Source organism: Corythoichthys intestinalis, chromosome 22 (assembly GCF_030265065.1).
Source record: "Corythoichthys intestinalis isolate RoL2023-P3 chromosome 22, ASM3026506v1, whole genome shotgun sequence".
Lineage (NCBI taxonomy): Eukaryota > Metazoa > Chordata > Actinopteri > Syngnathiformes > Syngnathidae > Corythoichthys > Corythoichthys intestinalis.
In genome coordinates, this window is record NC_080416.1 from 15224168 (window position 1) to 15242857 (window position 18690).

The window sequence follows — 18690 nt, forward strand, 5'->3', positions numbered from 1 at the left end:
ATAAATGTCATTTTTTTATTTTAAAAAAATTATCCTGTGGTCTGGTGAGACCGAGATTATTTGGTTCAATTGGTGCCAAGCGTGTGTGGTAAAAGTGGTATAAAGATAACGTGTTTTGCACAAAATTAAGTTTGTTGATCAGAGTGCCAGTGCAGCAGTTATTTGTAGGCTGAAATGTCCTGCAACAGACTAAAAAGGGCATGATTGTACAAGCATCCCCCAACCCCAACCTAAATCCTATCGAACATCTTTACGCTTCGTGATACTTAAGGTATTGGATTTCAAGGTGTTGAGTTACCTTTGACCATTCCAGTCCGATGCGCGCGGCCTTTAGCGCTCAGTCCATTTGTACTATCTGTTTCGCCAGCGGCAACGCGCGCCAACAGGCGTCCGTTTCGCGTTCGTTCCTCGTTCAGCTGGTTGTTGAGCAACGCCTCCTGACCCTCGTCGTTTTCCATTTCCTGCATGAACGCTGAAAGACGGCAAATCCTGCCGCTGTCCAGTTTTGGGGGGTGGCCGCCGTTTTGGGGGCGTAGAAAATCCTGACTGCCCGCGCTGCTGCTGCGGCGTAAAGAAGCTAGTCGGGAAGGCGGTGTGCAATGGTTGGCGTAGAGAAAGTGAGGGGCGGCAGTAGGGGAGCCGTGATAGGGGGAGAGGCGGTCGGCGAAGATGGACGGCTCGATGTGGCACAGGAACATGGCGTCGTGGTCCATATGGTCCAGGGTGGCGTCTGTCATGGCTAAGACGCTGTCGCTTTTACCTAAAGCAAAAACGGAATGAGATCGTAGTAGTGTTTACGAATTTTACAGTGCTGGCCAAAAGTATTGGCACCTCTGCAATTCTGTCAGATAATGATCAATTTCTCCCAGAAAATGATTGCAATTACAAATGCTTTGAGAGTAATATCTTCATTTATTTTGCTTGCAATGAAAAAAAAAAAAAAAATCATTATCATTTTACTAGGGCTGTCAAAATTATCGCGTTAACGGGCGGTAATTAATTTTTTTAATGAATCACGTTAAAATATCTGACGCGTTTAACGCACATGCCCCGCTCAAACAGATTAAAATGACAGCACAGTGTAATGTCCACTTGTTACTTGTGTTTTTTGGTGTTTTGTCGCCCTCTGCTGGCGCTTGGGTGTGACTGATTTTATGGGTTTCAGCACCACATGAGCATTATGTAATTATTGACATCAACAATTGCGAGCAACTAGTTTATTTTTTTATTGAAAATTTTACAAATTTTATTAAAACAAAAACATTAAGAGGGGTTTTAATATAAAATTTCTTTAACTTGTACTAACATTTATCTTTTAAGAACTACAAGTCTTTCTATCCATGGGTCGCTTTAACAGAATGTTAATAATGTTAATGCCATCTTGTTGATTTATAGTTATAATAAACAAATACAGTCCTTATGTACCGTATGCAGAATGTATATATCCGTCTTGTGTCTTATCTTTCCATTCCAACAATAATTTACAGAAAAATATGGCATATTTTATAGATGGTTTGAATTGCGAATAAAAGACGATTAATTAATTTTTAAGCTGTAATTAACTCGATTAAAATTTTTAATCATTTGACAGCCCTAAATTTTACACAAAACTCCAAAAATGGATCAGACAAAAGTATTGGCACCCTCAGCCTAATACTTGGGAGCACAACCTTTTGACAAAATAATTATGAACAATCGCTTCCAGTATCCATCAATGAGTTTCTTACAATGCTCTGCTGGAATTTTAGACGATTCTTCTTTGGCCAACTCCTCCAGGTCTCTGAGATTTGAAGGGTGCCTTATCCAAACTGCCATATTCGGATCTCTCCACAGGTGTTCTCTGGTATTCAGGTCTGGACTCATTGCTGGCCACTTCAGAAGTCTCAAGTGCTTTCTCTCAAACCATTTTCTAGTGCTTTTTTTTAAGTGTTTCTTGGGTCGTTGTCCTGCTGGAAGACCCATGACCTCTGAGGGAGACCCAGCTTTGTCACACTGGGCCCTACATTATGTTGCAAAATTTGTTGGTAGTCTTCACACTTCATAATGCCATGCACACGGTCAAGCAGCCCAGTACCATAGGCAGCAAAGCAACCCCAAAACATCAGGGAACCTCCACCATGTTTGACTGTAAGGACCGTGTTTTCTTTGAAGGTCTCGTTTTTTTCCTGTAAACTACATGTTGATGCCTTTTCTCAAAAAATCTACTTTTGTCTCATCTGACCAGAGAACATTCTTTCAAAACGTTTTTGGCTTTCTCAGGTAAGTTTTGGCAAACTCCAGCCTAGCTTTTTTAACTCTCTGTGTCAGAAGCGGGGTCTTCCTGGGTATCATACCAATAGAGTCCCTTTTCATTCAGACGCCGACGGATAGTACAGGTTGACACTGTTGTACCCTCGGACTGCAGCACTGTTGTCAAGGTTCTTTATCCACCATCCGCACAATCTTTCGTTGAAATCTCTCGTCAACTTTTCCTTCTTTTATTTTTTTAACCTGTCCTGTTCAGCTGTTTGACATGGAGAATGGAAGTCTAAGTGCCCAGTTGGTCCGAACAGTTTTAATGTTTCACATTGAGAGTATGGCATACTCCCATTGTGATCATTCAACATACCTCGTTTATTATGACAAAGCAGCGAACAGGAAGGGGTTATGGGGGAACAGAAGAAACACAAGAGAAGAAAGAAAAAAAACACAAACGAACAAGAAATACAGTGAACGTCTACACTAACTACTAATGTGTTGGTGCTATCGTTAGCTTGATGTATTTCCGGTTGACACCATGTGGGGGGCCTGTTGACCAGGGAAGCAGGGGGACGGGGATGGAGGAGTCTATAAGCTAAGTGGTTGAAAGGGGTAGAGTGTACACAAATCAGCTCTGTGATCTGTAACCCAGTAATCGTGTGAATCCCTTGTGAGTGTAAGCCCTTTGGTGACCGGCCCTACGCCGCCCCACCGCTACTCCCGGCACCGGGACCCCCCACCCGAGCGCACTATCACATCCTGCCGCATGCGAGCCCCACCAAGGCCGCGACAGCCACGCAGACGAGCGGAGATACCACACGGGTGCCAACCCAGGGCCACGGCCCCCACCTAGTCAATTTTTCTTTTCCGCCCACATCTAGGGAGGTTAGCCACATTGCCATGGGCTTTACACTTATTGATGACATTGCGCACGGTACACACAGGAACATTCAGGTTTTTTGGAGATGGACTTGTAGCCTTGAGATTGCCCATGCTTTCTCACAATTTTCCTTCTAAAATCTTCAGACAGGTCTTTGGTGTTCTTTCTTTTCTCCATGCTCATTGTGGTACACACAAGGACACAGGAGAGAGGTTGATTCAACTTTAATCCATTTTAATTGGCTGCAAGTGTGATTTAGTTATTGCCACCACCTGTTATGATTCACAGCTAAGTAACAGGTGCTGTGGATTACACAAATTAGAGAAGCATCACATGACTTTTCAAAGGGTGCCAATACTTTTGCTTGGCCCATTTTTTTGGAGTTTTGTGTAAAATTATAAAATTTATAATGATTTTTTTTTTTCATTCTCTTTTGTGTTTTTTTTTTCATTGCAAACAAAATAAATGAAGATATTACTACCAAAGCTTTTGTAATTTCAATCATTTTCTGGGAGAAATTGAGCATTATCTGACAGAATTGCAGAGGGACCAATACTTTTGGCCAGCACTGTACAGTGGTACCTCGACATACGAGGTTAATTCGTTCCAGGACCTTGTTTGTAAGTCGAAACGGTCGTATTTCGAGCAGGATTTTCCCATAGGAATACATTATAATTCCATTAATTTGTTCCACAGCCCAAAAACCTACACTAAATCCTTAATAAATACTGCTAATTACTTGGTAATATTACAAATGGTTATAAAGTTAGTTATATAAATAAAAATCGGAATAATGTTATAATAATAATAATGATTAATAATTATTCCTGTAAATAATGTAACAAATCTGATTGTAATGTGGCGGACACTTTTTGCTGTACCCGAACGCACCGCGGGGCTGATGTCACAGTGAGATAGATCGGTGCGGTAGAGATAATACTTTCGTTTTCTTGAGACCACAGTCAACTGCGGAGGACAATGGGCGTTTCGTGTTGGGTAAGTTCTGAAATAAATAAAACGTGACGAAGCTGGTGATTTGCTTGGCGATGTTACCACAATAATATTTGTCCCCTTAACTTAAAAAGACTGGTGAACGGTGGTCGGAATAGGACCGTGGAGATGTATTGTCGAGCCAGTTCACGGATGCGCACCCCATGCTCATATTTTTCTATAATTTGCATCTTCGTTTCATAGGTAAGCGTCACTTTTTTCCTTGTTTCACCAACTGTACCAACTTTTTTGAAACCTGTGTTGATTTCTCACACAAGAAAATCCGCCGTGCGTTCGTTTGCGGTGCTGCCATGTCGTCGTATTTCGAGCATGTCGTTGGATGTAGAAACAAATAGCGAGTCAAATTTTACGTCAGATGTTGAAAAGATCGTATGTCGAGGTACCACTGTATTTGATAATGAAACATTCGACTCTTCAAATCGAAACCTACTCCTCACAAGCTCCACCTCCAGGAAGTTCAACTCCATGTCACCGGGCTCGGATTGATCGTCCCTGTAGGCGTCGTAAAGGTCGAGGCTGTCCATGGTTTCGTCCTCTCCGATCATTTCCAGCCTGGGAGTGACCATTCCGGCGCGGCCGTTAGCTGGAGGATCCGAGTGGCTCGGAGCTGGACTCTCCTGGACAGGAAGCGGAACTTGTGTCATACATGGTGTTTTCAGGTTTATCACCAGTGTTGTCACGGATTACTTAAAAAAGTAATTTAATTACTGATTACACCTTAAAAAAAGTATTCTAGTTACTTTACTGATTACTTTATCATCAAAGTAACTAAGTTACTTTAAAAGTAACTTATCAGTTACTTTTTACCTTTTTTTTCCCCTTTTGCTGCCTCAACATAAAAATAACAGAAAAATGTCATCGCGTGTAATTGAGTTTTTCACATAAGGCTTAATCTTTGAGTTAGCGGGGGTTTAATTAGTCGACCACCATTGACTCGCCCTTGCTTAGCCATTCCGAAGCCCTAAAACTAACAACTAACTGACAAACTGCACAAAATTCCACTCCAACGACTAATTAAACCCCCGCTGACTCCAAGATAAAGCCTAATGTAAAAAATTTTGAACTTCCCCTTTGAAATAAAGACCTAGCCGTTAAAATGTTGTTTCTAAAAGTTGTAAAGCAATAAATCAAACAACAAAAATTAATGAAATGAACAAACGTAAAGTTTTCATAATTGGTCAAAATCATTTTTCGAACAAATCACGTGACTTGCACCTTGGAGACTATCCTTTGCTTTGCTTAGCCAAAACTGCACCAGAGGAGGCAAGATGGATATTTAGAATTTCTTTAAACCTAAGCTTTCAAACGCTGCCAACAACAACTTGAACAGCAGTGCCTTGCAAAAGTATTCGGCCCCCTTGAATCTTGCAACCTTTCGCCACATTTCAGGCTTCAAACATAAAGATATTAAATTTAATTTTTTTGTCAAGAATCAATAACAAGTGGGACACAATCGTGAAGTGGAACAACATTTATTGGATAATTTAAACTTTTTTAACAAATAAAAAACTGAAAAGTGGGGCGTGCAATATTATTCGGCTCCTTTACTTTCAGTGCAGCAAACTCACTCCAGAAGTTCAGTGAGGATCTCTGAATGATCCAATGTTGTCCTAAATGACCGATGATGATAAATAGAATCCACCTGTGTGTAATCAAGTCTCCGTATAAATGCACATGCTCTGTGATAGTCTCAGGGTTCTATTTAAAGTGCAGAGAGCATTATGAAAACCAAGGAACACACCAGGCAGGTCCGAGATACTGTTGTGGAGAAGTTTAAAGCCGGATTTGGATACAAAAAGATTTCCCAAGCTTTAAACATCTCAAGGAGCAAGCCATCATATTGAAATGGAAGGCGCATCAGACCACTGCAAATCTACCAAGACCCGGCTGTCCTTCCAAACTTTCTTCTCAAACAAGGAGAAAACTGATCAGAGATGCAGCCAAGAGGCCCATGATCACTCTGGATGAACTGCAGAGATCTACAGCTGAGGTGGGAGAGTCTGTCCATAGGACAACAATCAGTCGTACACTGCACAAATCTGGCCTTTATGGAAGAGTGGCAAGAAGAAAGCCATTTCTCAAAGATACCCATAAAAAGTCTCGTTTAAAGTTTGCCACACGCCACCTGGGAGACACACCAAACATGTGGAAGAAGGTGCTCTGGTCAGATGAAACCAAAATTGAACTTTTTGGCCACAATGCAAAACGATATGTTTGGCGTAAAAGCAACACAGCTCATCACCCTGAACACACCATCCCCACTGTCAAAGATGGTGGTGGCAGCATCATGGTTTGGGCCTGCTTTTCTTCAGCAGGGACAGGGAAGATGGTTAAAATTGACGGGAAGATGGATGCAGCCAAATACAGGAACATTCTGGAAGAAAACCTGCTGGTATCTGCACAAGACCTGAGACTGGGACGGAGATTTATCTTCCAACAGGACAATGATCCAAAGCATAAAGCCAAATCTACAATGGAATGGTTAAAAAATAAACGTATTCAGGTGTTAGAACGGCCAAGTCAAAGTCCAGACCTGAATTCAATCGAGAATCTGTGGAAAGAGCTGAAGACTGCTGTTCACAAACACTCTCCATCCAACCTCACTGAGCTCGAGCTGTTTTGCAAGGAAGAATGGGCAAGAATGTCAGTCTCTCGATGTGCAAAACTGATAGAAACATACCCCAAGCGAGTTGCAGCTGTAATTGGAGCAAAAGGTGGCGCTACAAAGTATTAACGCAAGGGGGCCGAATAATATTGCACGCCCCACTTTTCAGTTTTTTATTTGTTAAAAAAGTTTAAATTATCCAATAAATTTTGTTCCACTTCACAATTGTGTCCCACTTGTTGTTGATTCTTGACAAAAAATTAAAATTTTATATCTTAATGTTTGAAGCCTGAAATGTGTTGCAAGGTTCAAGGGGGCCGAATACTTTTGCAAGGCACCGTATATATATATATATATATATATATAAATATATATATATATATACACACACACACACACACACACAGTATTGGCCAAAAGTTTGGAGACACCTCAAAGGTGGATACTTTAAAGAATGTAGAAAACAAAACCTGTTTTCACTTATTTCACTTTTTTTTTGCCATTCCACATGTTCGTTCATAGTTTTGATGTCTTCAGTGAGAATATATAATAGTAGTGAAAATATATAAAACGCAAAATGTGTGTCCAAACTTTTGACTTTCGTTTCAGTCTTCAACATGCTTCTCCCCCCAGTCCCACAAATGTAAAACTCCGCCTATGATTACAAACTCGAACTATAAAATGTACATAATTACACATATTATAAAGGCTGGTTACAAACTGTAGAAGAGCTGGCTGTTTCGCTGTTTCGGCTTTTTTTTTCGCGGCGCGTTGTGTTGTAATTCCAAGTGCTTCCTTGTTGAATTGGATGTCGAGTATATAGCGGTCGACAGTCTTTCTGAGCCAGCGCAGAGTTTGCAATGCACGTAGATATTTTTGTCATCTTTACTGGTGAAGTAATGGCTGTATCTCCAGTGAGCAAATGCAGCCGTTTATCTCTGGCTCCTTTACTGTTAGCATTCTGATAGCTAGCAGGCTATGTTGTTGACCGCCGTGGCAGACGGCGCACGCACAGGCAGCATGGTATTACACGTGACCCGTTTTTTCCCCCTCGATGAGAAAACGTGAGATGTGATGTCACTCCCAAACTCAAGTGCAGTATTTTCTTTTCAAATGCTCTGCGTACATGACTACAATATTCTTCATTCTACATACAGTATGAGGCAACAACAAAATAGTAACGCACAGGCACCGAGGAAACTAACTTTAAGCAGATTACTGGCCTGGAAAAATGAACGCGTTAGATTGCTCGTTACTGAAAGAAAGTAATCAGATTACAGTAACGCGTTATGTTTATCACTCACACTCAAGACAACAACTACCTGATCCAGCCTGTCATGTTGGTGGATATAACGTTGCTCGTCAATGCTGAGCAGATGTAACACCACTGACACAGAGAACAGGATGGCAGCAAAGAAAAAGAGAATCTGCTCTTGGGACTTAAAGATGGCTCCTAAGAAGGTGTGAGTCCAATTAAGACCACCTAAGGCGTAACCCACCGCACCGCCAAGACCTGAGTGTACAAAAAAAAACAAACTGTTAAATGGGACAAATCTGAGCTCCAGTCTTGATTTGACATGACCTGCTGAGGCGGCGTGGATGTTGAGTGCCATGTCCTGGTCGTCCGTGTCCGCCACATCCAGAAGGTACGCTCGAATCGGTCCTTCCGTTGCGTCGGCGCAGAAGTCCAGCACTACCACTCCCAGGACGGTCAGAACAATTCCTATTGGCTGTCTACCTTGAACGTCGCCCAGAGACAAGCCTAACAGATATTTGGAATGAAAAAAAAAAAAAAACACAATAAACTCATTTTAAAAAAATGACCAATCCTCAAGTTCCGTCACGTTTTCTTAAAACAAAATGGCTCACTTGCTGTTTAATAACATACACAATGAATTAATGCTGCAACGATTAATTGATTAACTCGAGTATTCGATTACAAAAAATATTAGAATTAAATATTGTTGCCTCGAGTATTTGTTTAATTAAAGTGGCGTTGTAACGGTTAATTTTAAAAGAGTTTGCATTTAGTTTTATTGATTAGGGTGGATACACTGCCCTCCGGTCTGCCTCTTTTCACATGGCTGAATCCAACTGCTCCCTGTTAAGAACAACGTAAGTTAAGTTTTTGTTTGAGATCATGTTTTTTTTACTGCGTTCATAATTTAGTTAATAGGTATATTTAGCCTTTTTTTTTTTGTGGGAATATGTGCCTGAACCATTTGTTTAGAGCATTGTAAAAAAAAAAAACTTTAGGATTTTGTAGCATTTAAGATAGCGGACTTTTTTTTATGTAAGTTAGCCAATTGTTCTTTGGTTTTACATAGATCCTCATTTTTAAAAACAAATTTATACCGTTTGAGGCTCAGCTCAGGTACTTTAATTTTTCATGTTCCTTATCCGATTACTCGATTATTCGAACTAACTAGTCCATCGATTAATCGACAACTAAAATATTCGATAGCTGCAGGTCTGCAATAAATACAATCCAGGAATGCAAAAAAATAAATATTTGCCTTAAGACCACTCAACATTGTTTGTCTAAATAAAGACATTGAATATAACTGAAAAAACTTCTTATTCAGGGAAAAACAAAAATAAATAAAAATGGAGAATTCCTTCCGGTAAAACACTACTGCTTTTGTCCACAAGTTTTAAGACCATATAAATAAAATAAAAATGAAAATGAGGGAAAAAGGGGTAAACCTCGATTCAGTACATTTCTCACAGTTTAATTCATGTTAACAGTAGAAAACACACACAGGGGCACCCTTCGTCCTAAGCAGCTTCCTACTGAAGTTTTTCAGGTTGTCAAATTCAGACAGTTTAATGTTATGCTAACTCCCATCTAGGTCGGACTTTCATTAGCAAAATTAGTGGGGTGTTCCCCACCTCCACAACATTGATGTCTTTTTACATTACTTACAGCGGCTGCTGCTGGCCAAAAAAAAAAAAAAAAAACTTTTTATACCCCTTCTCTTCAAAGGGGGCGGAGGAGGCGTCATGTTGTTGACATGTATTTCTGTCAGGGCTGTGAGTGTGTGTGTTGGGGAGGAGGGGGGGTCAAGTCATCAGCCAATTAAATGTGCGTTTGAGGGGGAAATATGGACTGGCACATTCAGCAAATGAAAAGAGGTAAATGTAAGTCTGAATATAATGAAAATAATTCACTTATTAATGGTGGGGTCAATTCTATCCTTACAACATATGGGAAGACGAGACGATCTAAATGAACTATATAACTGAAGTCATTATATAATTCAATGTATATGGTTGCTTAAAAGTTGGGGCAATTTGAGCATCCTAAAAAGTTGGTAGTGTTATGTCCCTACCGTCTGATTTTTAAATGTGTACGCCGTACGTTCAAAATCTGTACGTTTTTCGCGCATTACGGTTTTTTTTCTCCGTTCGGATTTTGTCGCCGTCTCAGCAACGACACAATGCACCGAAAAGATGTGCGTTACTTCGTTGGCTGAATGCTAGGATACTTGGATGGTAGGCTAGGTGGCTCCAATATTTCCTGACTGTAGCCGACAGCCTACAATCTACACCTAGATATCACATGCATATAGAACTACATGTGAAATGACAGACTCGGCGGCGTTAGTCAACAGCCGCCATTTTAAAGCAGTAGACTTCTGAGAACTGCTCTGTTGTAGTGAACCTTCCTAGCGAACCTAAGTAACTTTTTATCTAAAATACTCCTAAACCGAGTCAAGTCAAAATCTTGACTTGAATCTATCTTTAAACGCTGAAACAGTTTTAAAAATTTCACATGTCGAAAGTAGACAGAAGGGAACTAATGCAAAAACGGGAGCAATTTTAACAACTTTAACAGTTGATTCACAACATTAAATGACTTCCAAACAAAGCAAAGGTTACTAAGTTTTTTGTTTTTTGTAAAAATGAAAAAAACAAAACAAAACATGAAAGTTAGTAACAGTTACTTTTCCAAGTAACTAATTACTCTTACATTCAGGTAACTGAGTTACTAACTCAATTACTTTTTGAAAGAAGTAATTTGTAACTGTAATTAATTACTTTTTAAAAGTAGGATTAACAACACTGGTCATAAAGATGGAAGTCTGCAGAATGAAAAGTGACGAAAGCGGAGATTTTATTCTGCCAATTTGTTGCCGAACACAATTTGCCTGCAACTATCGCTGATCACAAAAGACATGTTCCCTGACTCGAAGATGGCATCGGTAAGTCAATTTTATCAACTGACCTTTTTAATTTATAATTGGACACACTAACGAACTACCTTCAGGTCAAACTGAATTGCGAGCTGAAATGCCATGAAGTGCATCCATCAAAAGAACTGATAGAAATTGCCAAAAGTGCTATATACAATTACAACAAAGTCACTGTGAAATTTTAGTAATCATGATGTAGGTGATATTGTTCTTTGATTGCACCAGGTTATATGTTACAATATTACCAATAAATTCATATTATTTTAAAAATGGAGTTTTATTTTTGTTTCATATTGCACGCTATATACAAAGTTGAAAGATTAGTCACCAATTTGTAAGGGCATACGTCACTATTTGTAAGATTGCCAACTGCCTCGGGTTGACAGGTATGTAATCATTCAGTGCCAACCTTGTGTGTGTGTGTTTGGCAGAGAACAAAAATAACCCAAGCTGATGTTACAAAGCTTTGTCACGCATTTATCAATGTGCATGTATTTGATTGTGAGATCATCCAGACAGTAATTGTGCGTGTGTTTACAATAGAGTGGCACTGCTCACTACCCACCAGACAGGAAGTATACAGCCATTGGTTGAAAGGGGGAAGCAAACAGGAAGTAGTTCCTTGTGAACTGCTTGCTCCTGTGTTCCCATGTCAACACACTTACACTCTTATACTAACATGCTGCGATACATGTCAAATTACAATTGAATAGGCCGATTCCTGAGGAGTCACCGATTGGTCGAAAAATTACTTGACGTGTACAGTTTCATGTCAAAAGATAATGGAACTTAACACCAAATTAGGAAATCATTACAACAAGCCAGGGTTATTATCATGAACAAAAACTAACAAAATAAGGAAAACTGAAAAACTATTTTAGTGAACTGAAATCAAACTACAGAGGTACCTCTACAATAGTCCGAAAAAAACGGTATATTGAAATTCATTTTTGTTAATCTTCAAAAGCAATATTTACACGTCAATATGTACCGTATTTTTCGGGCAATAAGTTGGTTTTTTTTCATAGTTTTGCTAGGGGTGCGACTTATACTCAGGAGCAACTTTTTGAAATTATTAACACATTATGATATCATTTCACATGTTATTTTGGTGTTTTGGAGTGACACTGATGGTTTGGTGAACTTGTTAGCATGTTCTTTGTGCTATAGTTATCTGAATAACTCTTAATAGTAGGGTTGTTCATGTTTTTTTGCTCCCGATCCGATCCCGATCGTTTTAGTCTGAGTATCTGCCGATCCTGGTATTTCCCGGTCCGATTGCTTTTTTTTTTTTTTGCTCCCGATTCTATTCCAATCATTCCCGATAATTTTTCCCGATCATATACATTTTGGCAATGCATTAAGAAAAAAATGAATAAAACTCGGACGAATATATACATTCAAAATACAGTACATAAGTACTGGATTTGTTTATTATGACAATAAATCCTCAAGATGGCATTTACATTATTAACATTCTTTCTGTGAGAGGGATCCACGGATAGAAAGACTTGTAATTCTTAAAGGAGAAATGTGACTTTGTATATTGTGACTAAATATTGCCATCTAGTGTATTTGTTGAGCTTTCAGTAAATGATAATGGAGCCATGTAACTTCTACCCAAATGCATGATGGGAAGTGCAACCATGACTGTGCGTAGTGGTACCAATTGATATATCTTCTCTGCGTTGGGAAATAACATAGGGTGTTAAGAAAAAGATAGACTACTACCTTTCTTCCCCACATTGTTTCCCACGATATTTCTAATTGTTGAGAGAGGGATTGTAAGGCTTTAGCCAATTAAAAAAAGTCTTCAAAAGCTGCCAAAATTCTCTCTATTCATTTTACGTTGCCTTTTAACTCTATGTATACGTAAAACGGTGCCATTATAGATTGAACGCGACAATGCGTGAGTGGGTAGTGCAGCGCATGCGTTAATTGCGTTAAAAATTATTACCGCCGTTAACGTGATAAATTTGATAGCCCTACTTTAAGCCAAAAGTAAAGACTCTGGATGAGCGTGAGACCTTTCTGTAACGTTAAATACAATTAGAAAACGATTTAATAAAAAATGATATATATATTAAAAAAAGGCATGTCCGATATTTTTTTGCCGATTCCGATACTTTGAAAATGACGTGATCGGACATCTCTACTTAATAGCTATGGCCACGTTCGCGTTCTGCCTTTGGCAATGTGTGTTTGATTGTATTATTGACTTTTTTATATTGAAATGCATGCTTCTAGTTTGTGGCGCTTTCACGCCCACGTGGGGACGCACTCGCCCTTGTTTACGTGAAGAATAGCGCTCACACGCCAGAAGAAGACTGACAGCAACGTAGGTTTGAGTGAGTGGGCGAGTTAGCGAGAGAGAAACACGGCTGCGAACCTACGTTCATTGTTTATGCTTGTAAAATATCTCTACAGAGGCAACGCCTGTGTGTGTCGTCTTTTCTGTTGTTGTTGTATGCTTTCCACCCGCGATCGGACACTTAGAGCCAGTTGTGTGGTTGTTTGAACGATGTGCTAATGCTAGCGAACGCATGCTAACCGTTTTTGTCATTGCTGTAAAAGCACCTAATTATCATTTATTTACGTTGATGCGAACCTGTTTGGTATCGGGGACGAAATTGATTCAGCAAATTATACAGACGTCCAGCATCGTCATTTGGGAGTTTAGCCCGCTGAATAGCCAGCACCGAGGCGTAGCGTCCTGGGGAGGACAGTATATTCGCATTTCGTTGTTCATGCACTGTACACCGTACATCAGTGTTGTCAGTAACGCGTTAGTTAGTAACGCGTTACTGTAATCTGATTACTTTTTTCAGTAACGAATAATCTAACGCGTTCATTTTTCTACACCAGAAATCTGATGAAAGTTAGTTTCCTTAGTGTCTCTGCGTTACAATTTTTTCATTGCCTCATAACGTATGTAGAATGAAGAATATTGTAGTCATGTACGAAGAGCATTTTGAATAGAAAATGCTAAAATAAAAGGTTCCCGTTACGTTTTTCCATGACAACCGCTTAGCCAGTTCCTGTTTTGGTCTCGCGTCACGTGTTGTGGGACTGAGGCGGGTGGACATTCGCGCCGAGTATTGAGACGTTGCGAGGGAATGTTGATCTGTGGATATCCATGAATGAAGGTGAGTATTTTTCCTTCATTCTGGAGGGTCTCAGCAAAAGGTTGGACCCCCTACATGCGCGGTCGTTTCGTAGCTTTGCCGTAGCAACGACGGGCAGTCATCGCTTCAAGTTGGCAAGCTTTGTTTACATCATATTCGTGTCGCACATTAATGCCGTGAGGTGATGTGTTCGTTTAGCATTTGTGGGATGTGTTGTAAGTCTGACTGAGTGTAAAGTGCTTAGTTGCAGCCACGTTTTGTGGCCAAATTGACCACGTGTGTGTTGAGAGGAGTACTTCCGGGTTGTTAATATGCACGGCTGCACGCGCATCCGCGCCTGCCACCACCTTTGTGTTTATTGCACTGTACAATCCACTTGTGTGTTGTTGATTATTGTACCGTCAGTTTGCATTGTTTTACATTGGCACTGATATGCTGTTAACCATAACCCGAAATTCAGAAGTTTTGACATTAGGCTTAATCTTAGAGTTAGCGAGGTTTAATTGGTCGGTGGAGTTGATTTCAACAAATTCCAAGCAGTTTGTCAGATGTTTCTTAGTTTCAGGGCTCCGGAGTGGCTAAGCTAGCGCGAAATTCTGATATTCCCCTTTAAATTCAATCATCGGAAAGTCAATTACATGTGATGCCATTTTTCTGTTGTCATTCTTATGTTGAGGCCACAAAGGGAGAAAAATGGGTAAAAAGTAACTTAGTTACTTTGATAATGAAGTAATCAGTAAAGTAACTAGATTACTTTTTTGAGGCGTAATCAGTAATCAGTAATTAAATTACTTTTTCAAGTAATCTGTGACAACACTGCTGTACATTTATTCAGCATGTTGTTCTCTATGTATTTTTATATTAAACTGCGTTTGAAGATGACATGTCTGTTCTATGTGTTGGATTTTATCAAGTAAATTTCCCCCAAAAATGCGACTTATACACCGGTTTTTTTTCTCTTCGTTGAGCATTTTATGGCTGGTGCGACTTATACTCAGGTGCGACTTGTAGTCCGAAAAATACGGGTATTCAAAATGAGGGTTGGTCTAACAATTTTTTTTAATGTTATCTTTTGACTTTTTAAACATCACGCACCTGCAAATATCTCAAACCTAATGAAATGAAAATACAAACTACAATTATTATACAAAAACAATTTTAAACTAATTAAATAAGAGGGAAAAATCCCTTTAATCTGAACAAAACAGGAAAAAAACTAACCTTGCAACAAGCAAAGACACTTTGTAACATCATACACAAACCTTAGCACTAACAAACAAAAACAAAAGCAAATAATAATCGCATTCCAACAGGAACTACGCTGGGGGTGATCAATATCCGTGGCCCGTAGATCAAACTGTCAATCAATGGCTCGGACGTGCCAGCATACAACTTTGAAATGACCTTATGGTGATGTAATACTCGGCCTCCGGGAAAGAGAAAAAAAAAAAAAAAGGCTATTTTTACTGTGGGACAAAGTTCAACCATGGTCAGAACAGATCACGCATGTGGTCGTGACATATGGAGGTGAGAAGGCCATATTGTACAATATTGCGGATTTTTAAATTTAAACCATGGTTTTTATTGAGTTGCATCCTTTCATTGGTGTGCTTTCTCTCACCTATGAGTGATCCATTTAGGAATAGCGCCACCCCGATCAGCGTTCCGATGCAAAGTGCCAGAATGAAGGGCCTCCGGCGACCCCAGCGCAGGGTGCAGCGGTCGCTAGCCGAGCCGATCAGAGGGGTGAATATGAGGCCCAGTACTGGGCTGAGGAACCACGTCAAGCTGTTGTACTGCTCTGGAAGACCTGGACGCACAGAAATTTATTAGAAGTTATAGGAATGGAACATATTTTGGTCAGGCGTAAAAAACCATTACATTTCATGACCACGTTTTCAGTCAAAATAAAAAAGAGAACAGGAACGCCTAGTCAGCACTTAGCCCTGTTCCTGTGCCAGTGTCTGCATTTGTTTGTCAGGCGATGGAGAAAGAGAAGTCATTAACAGGTCTCGAACCCTGCCGCCGTGGCGACCAGGTCTTGGGAACCCCGTCGCCACGGAGACTCCATCATCATCGGTTTCCTGGCTCCCGCCGATACGGCGACGAAACTCACGCGGCGCTTCCTGTTGTGCGCTTTGGAAACTTTCCCTCGCTCGTTCTTTTGTCTGACACACACACACGCAAGTGAGGATGGAGTAGAGTTCTACACTGCTGTTTAAAAGAAAATAAACGTATCTACAGTGCCCTCCATAATTATTGTCACCCCTGGTTAAGATGTGTTTTTTAGCTTCTAATGTTTTTTTTTTTTTAATTCAAATAATATGGGATCTTAATGGAAAAAAAAGAGAAAAATCCAACCTTCAATACATGTGCCTTTATTCAGTGGGGAAAAAAACCCACATATAGAAATAATTATTTGACATCAAATAATGTGTGTCACAATTATTAGCACCCCTGGTGTTAATACTTTGTACAACCCCCTTTTGACAACAAAACAAGGTCTGGGGACTGAGATGGCCATGGGAGGAGCTTGATTTTGTGTCTGGTGAACCATTTCTGTGTAGATTTGGCCATATGTTTAGGGTCATTGTCTTGCTGAAAGACCCACTGACGACCCATCTTCAGCTTTCAGGCAGAGGGCAACAAATTTTGATTTAAAATGTCCTGGTATTTCAAAGCATTCATGATGCCATGCACCCTAACAAGGTTCCCAGGGCCTTTGGAAGCAAAACAGCCCCACATCATCACTGACCCACCCCCATACTTCACAGTGGGTATGAGGTGCTTTTCAGCACGCGCATCTTTCGTGGCACGCGACCGTGTGCTTTGGTCAGATGAGACCAAGATTGAGCTTTTTGGCAACAAACACTCTAAGTGGGTCTGGCGTGCCACGAAAGATGCGCATGCTGAAAAGCACCTCATATCCACTGTGAAGTATGGGGGTGGGTCAGTGATGCTGTGGGGCTGTTTCGCTTCCAAAACAGTACAATGAACCCGGAAACTACGGTGTCAGTTGAGGCGCAAAACGCACTCGTTGGCTAGATCTCTAATTAATTTAAAACTCGTCATTGACACCTTGTGGTGTATTTCAATCACTACCTTACGTAGTTAAAGACACTGTGAAAGAACGGCTGTGACGTCGCCGAGAATGGCGAGCTATTAGTTTATTTTTTGATTGAAAATTTTACAAATTTCATTAAAACGAAAACATTAAGAGAGGTTTTAATACAAAATTACTGAAACTTGTACTCACATTTATCTTTTAAGAACTACAAAACTTTCTATCCGTGGATTCCTTTAACAGAAAGAATGTTAATAATGTTAAAGCCATCTTGTGAATTTATTGTTATAATAAACAAATACAGTACTTATGTACAGTATGTTGAATGTTTATGTCCGTCTTGTGTCTTATCCTTCTATTCCAACAATAATTTACAGAAAAATATGGCATATTTTAGAGATGGTTTGAATTGCGATTAATTACGATTAATTTTTAAGCTGTGATTAACTCGATTAAAATTTTTAATTGTTTGACAGCCCTAAAATAAACTACTACTACATAGATAATGCCACAAAAATGAAAATATTGAAAATAAAAAATACAGTAAGACAAATGTTATAATTTAAAATTGTTGTTCATACATGTTTTAAATGTGTAAGAAATATGTAAAGAATATTTTTATGCTTAAGTTTCCATGAATGTAATATTTTGTTGCATTTTTATAAAAAAATATATCGATACAATAAGAATATGATATTGAATTATAATTATTAAATGTATCAGAAATAAGTAATGTAAAGAAGATCTTTATTCTTAAAGGTTTACATGAATGTAATATTTTGTTGTATTTTTATTAAAATATATACAGTTACTATTAGAATATTATAATATTGAATTATAATTAAAAAAAACTAAATGGGAAAAAATCATTTTATCAAAATGAAAAATACATTGAAATAAAACAAATGTATTTAAAATTGTTAATCTGAAAAAAAAAAAGTACATGTAAAATAATTAGTCGTTGAAAATGTATTATTCATAATTTATTCATGAAACATTGCACGTACAATTTTATTATACATGCAATAATATTTCATTTCTATCAAAAATTGGTTCTGTGATTATGAATAATGTATGAATTATGAATAATACATTTTCAACAAATTATTTTACATGTACTTCTTTTTTAACCATGAATTTTTGTTTTGAAAAAGCTATGTTATTGGGAAAAAAATAATTTTATTAAAAATCAAATGAAATAAAATTTTGTATTCAAAATTGTAAATCGGATTACTATGTAAATGATAGTAAAATTGTACATGCAATAATATTTCATTTCTATTAAAGATCGATTATGAATAATGAATGAATTATGAATAATACATTTACAACGAATCATTTCACATGTATTTTTTTTTTTAACATGAATGTTTTAAAAATCTATATCAGAAGCTCTAAAGCACCAAAGTTGCCACGCACACCTGTTTTAATACCACCCCAACGCTAAAAGCAAAGCATCATTACAATGTTATGAGACAAGTGTACCTAACGCTGTGACCATTCTGAGACCCGCAAACTTTTCTCACGCATGCACTCAGCAATATAATAGCATAATAACTGTCATAACACAT

At 38.9% G+C, this 18690-nt stretch overlaps 1 protein-coding gene across 2 annotated transcripts in view; it reads right to left on the bottom strand.

The window, feature by feature from the left end:
* Positions 1-18690, bottom strand: part of LOC130910201 (solute carrier family 45 member 4-like) — a 100940-nt gene that overhangs the window by 11510 nt on the left and 70740 nt on the right. For both annotated transcript variants that reach the window (XM_057827231.1, XM_057827232.1), the window contains 5 exons: positions 15677-15865; positions 8317-8496; positions 8057-8247; positions 4560-4746; positions 299-760 (listed from right to left, as the gene is read on the bottom strand). In XM_057827231.1, coding sequence (XP_057683214.1) covers positions 299-760; positions 4560-4746; positions 8057-8247; positions 8317-8496; positions 15677-15865 — 1209 coding nt within the window. The remainder of the gene's footprint in view (positions 1-298; positions 761-4559; positions 4747-8056; positions 8248-8316; positions 8497-15676; positions 15866-18690) is intronic.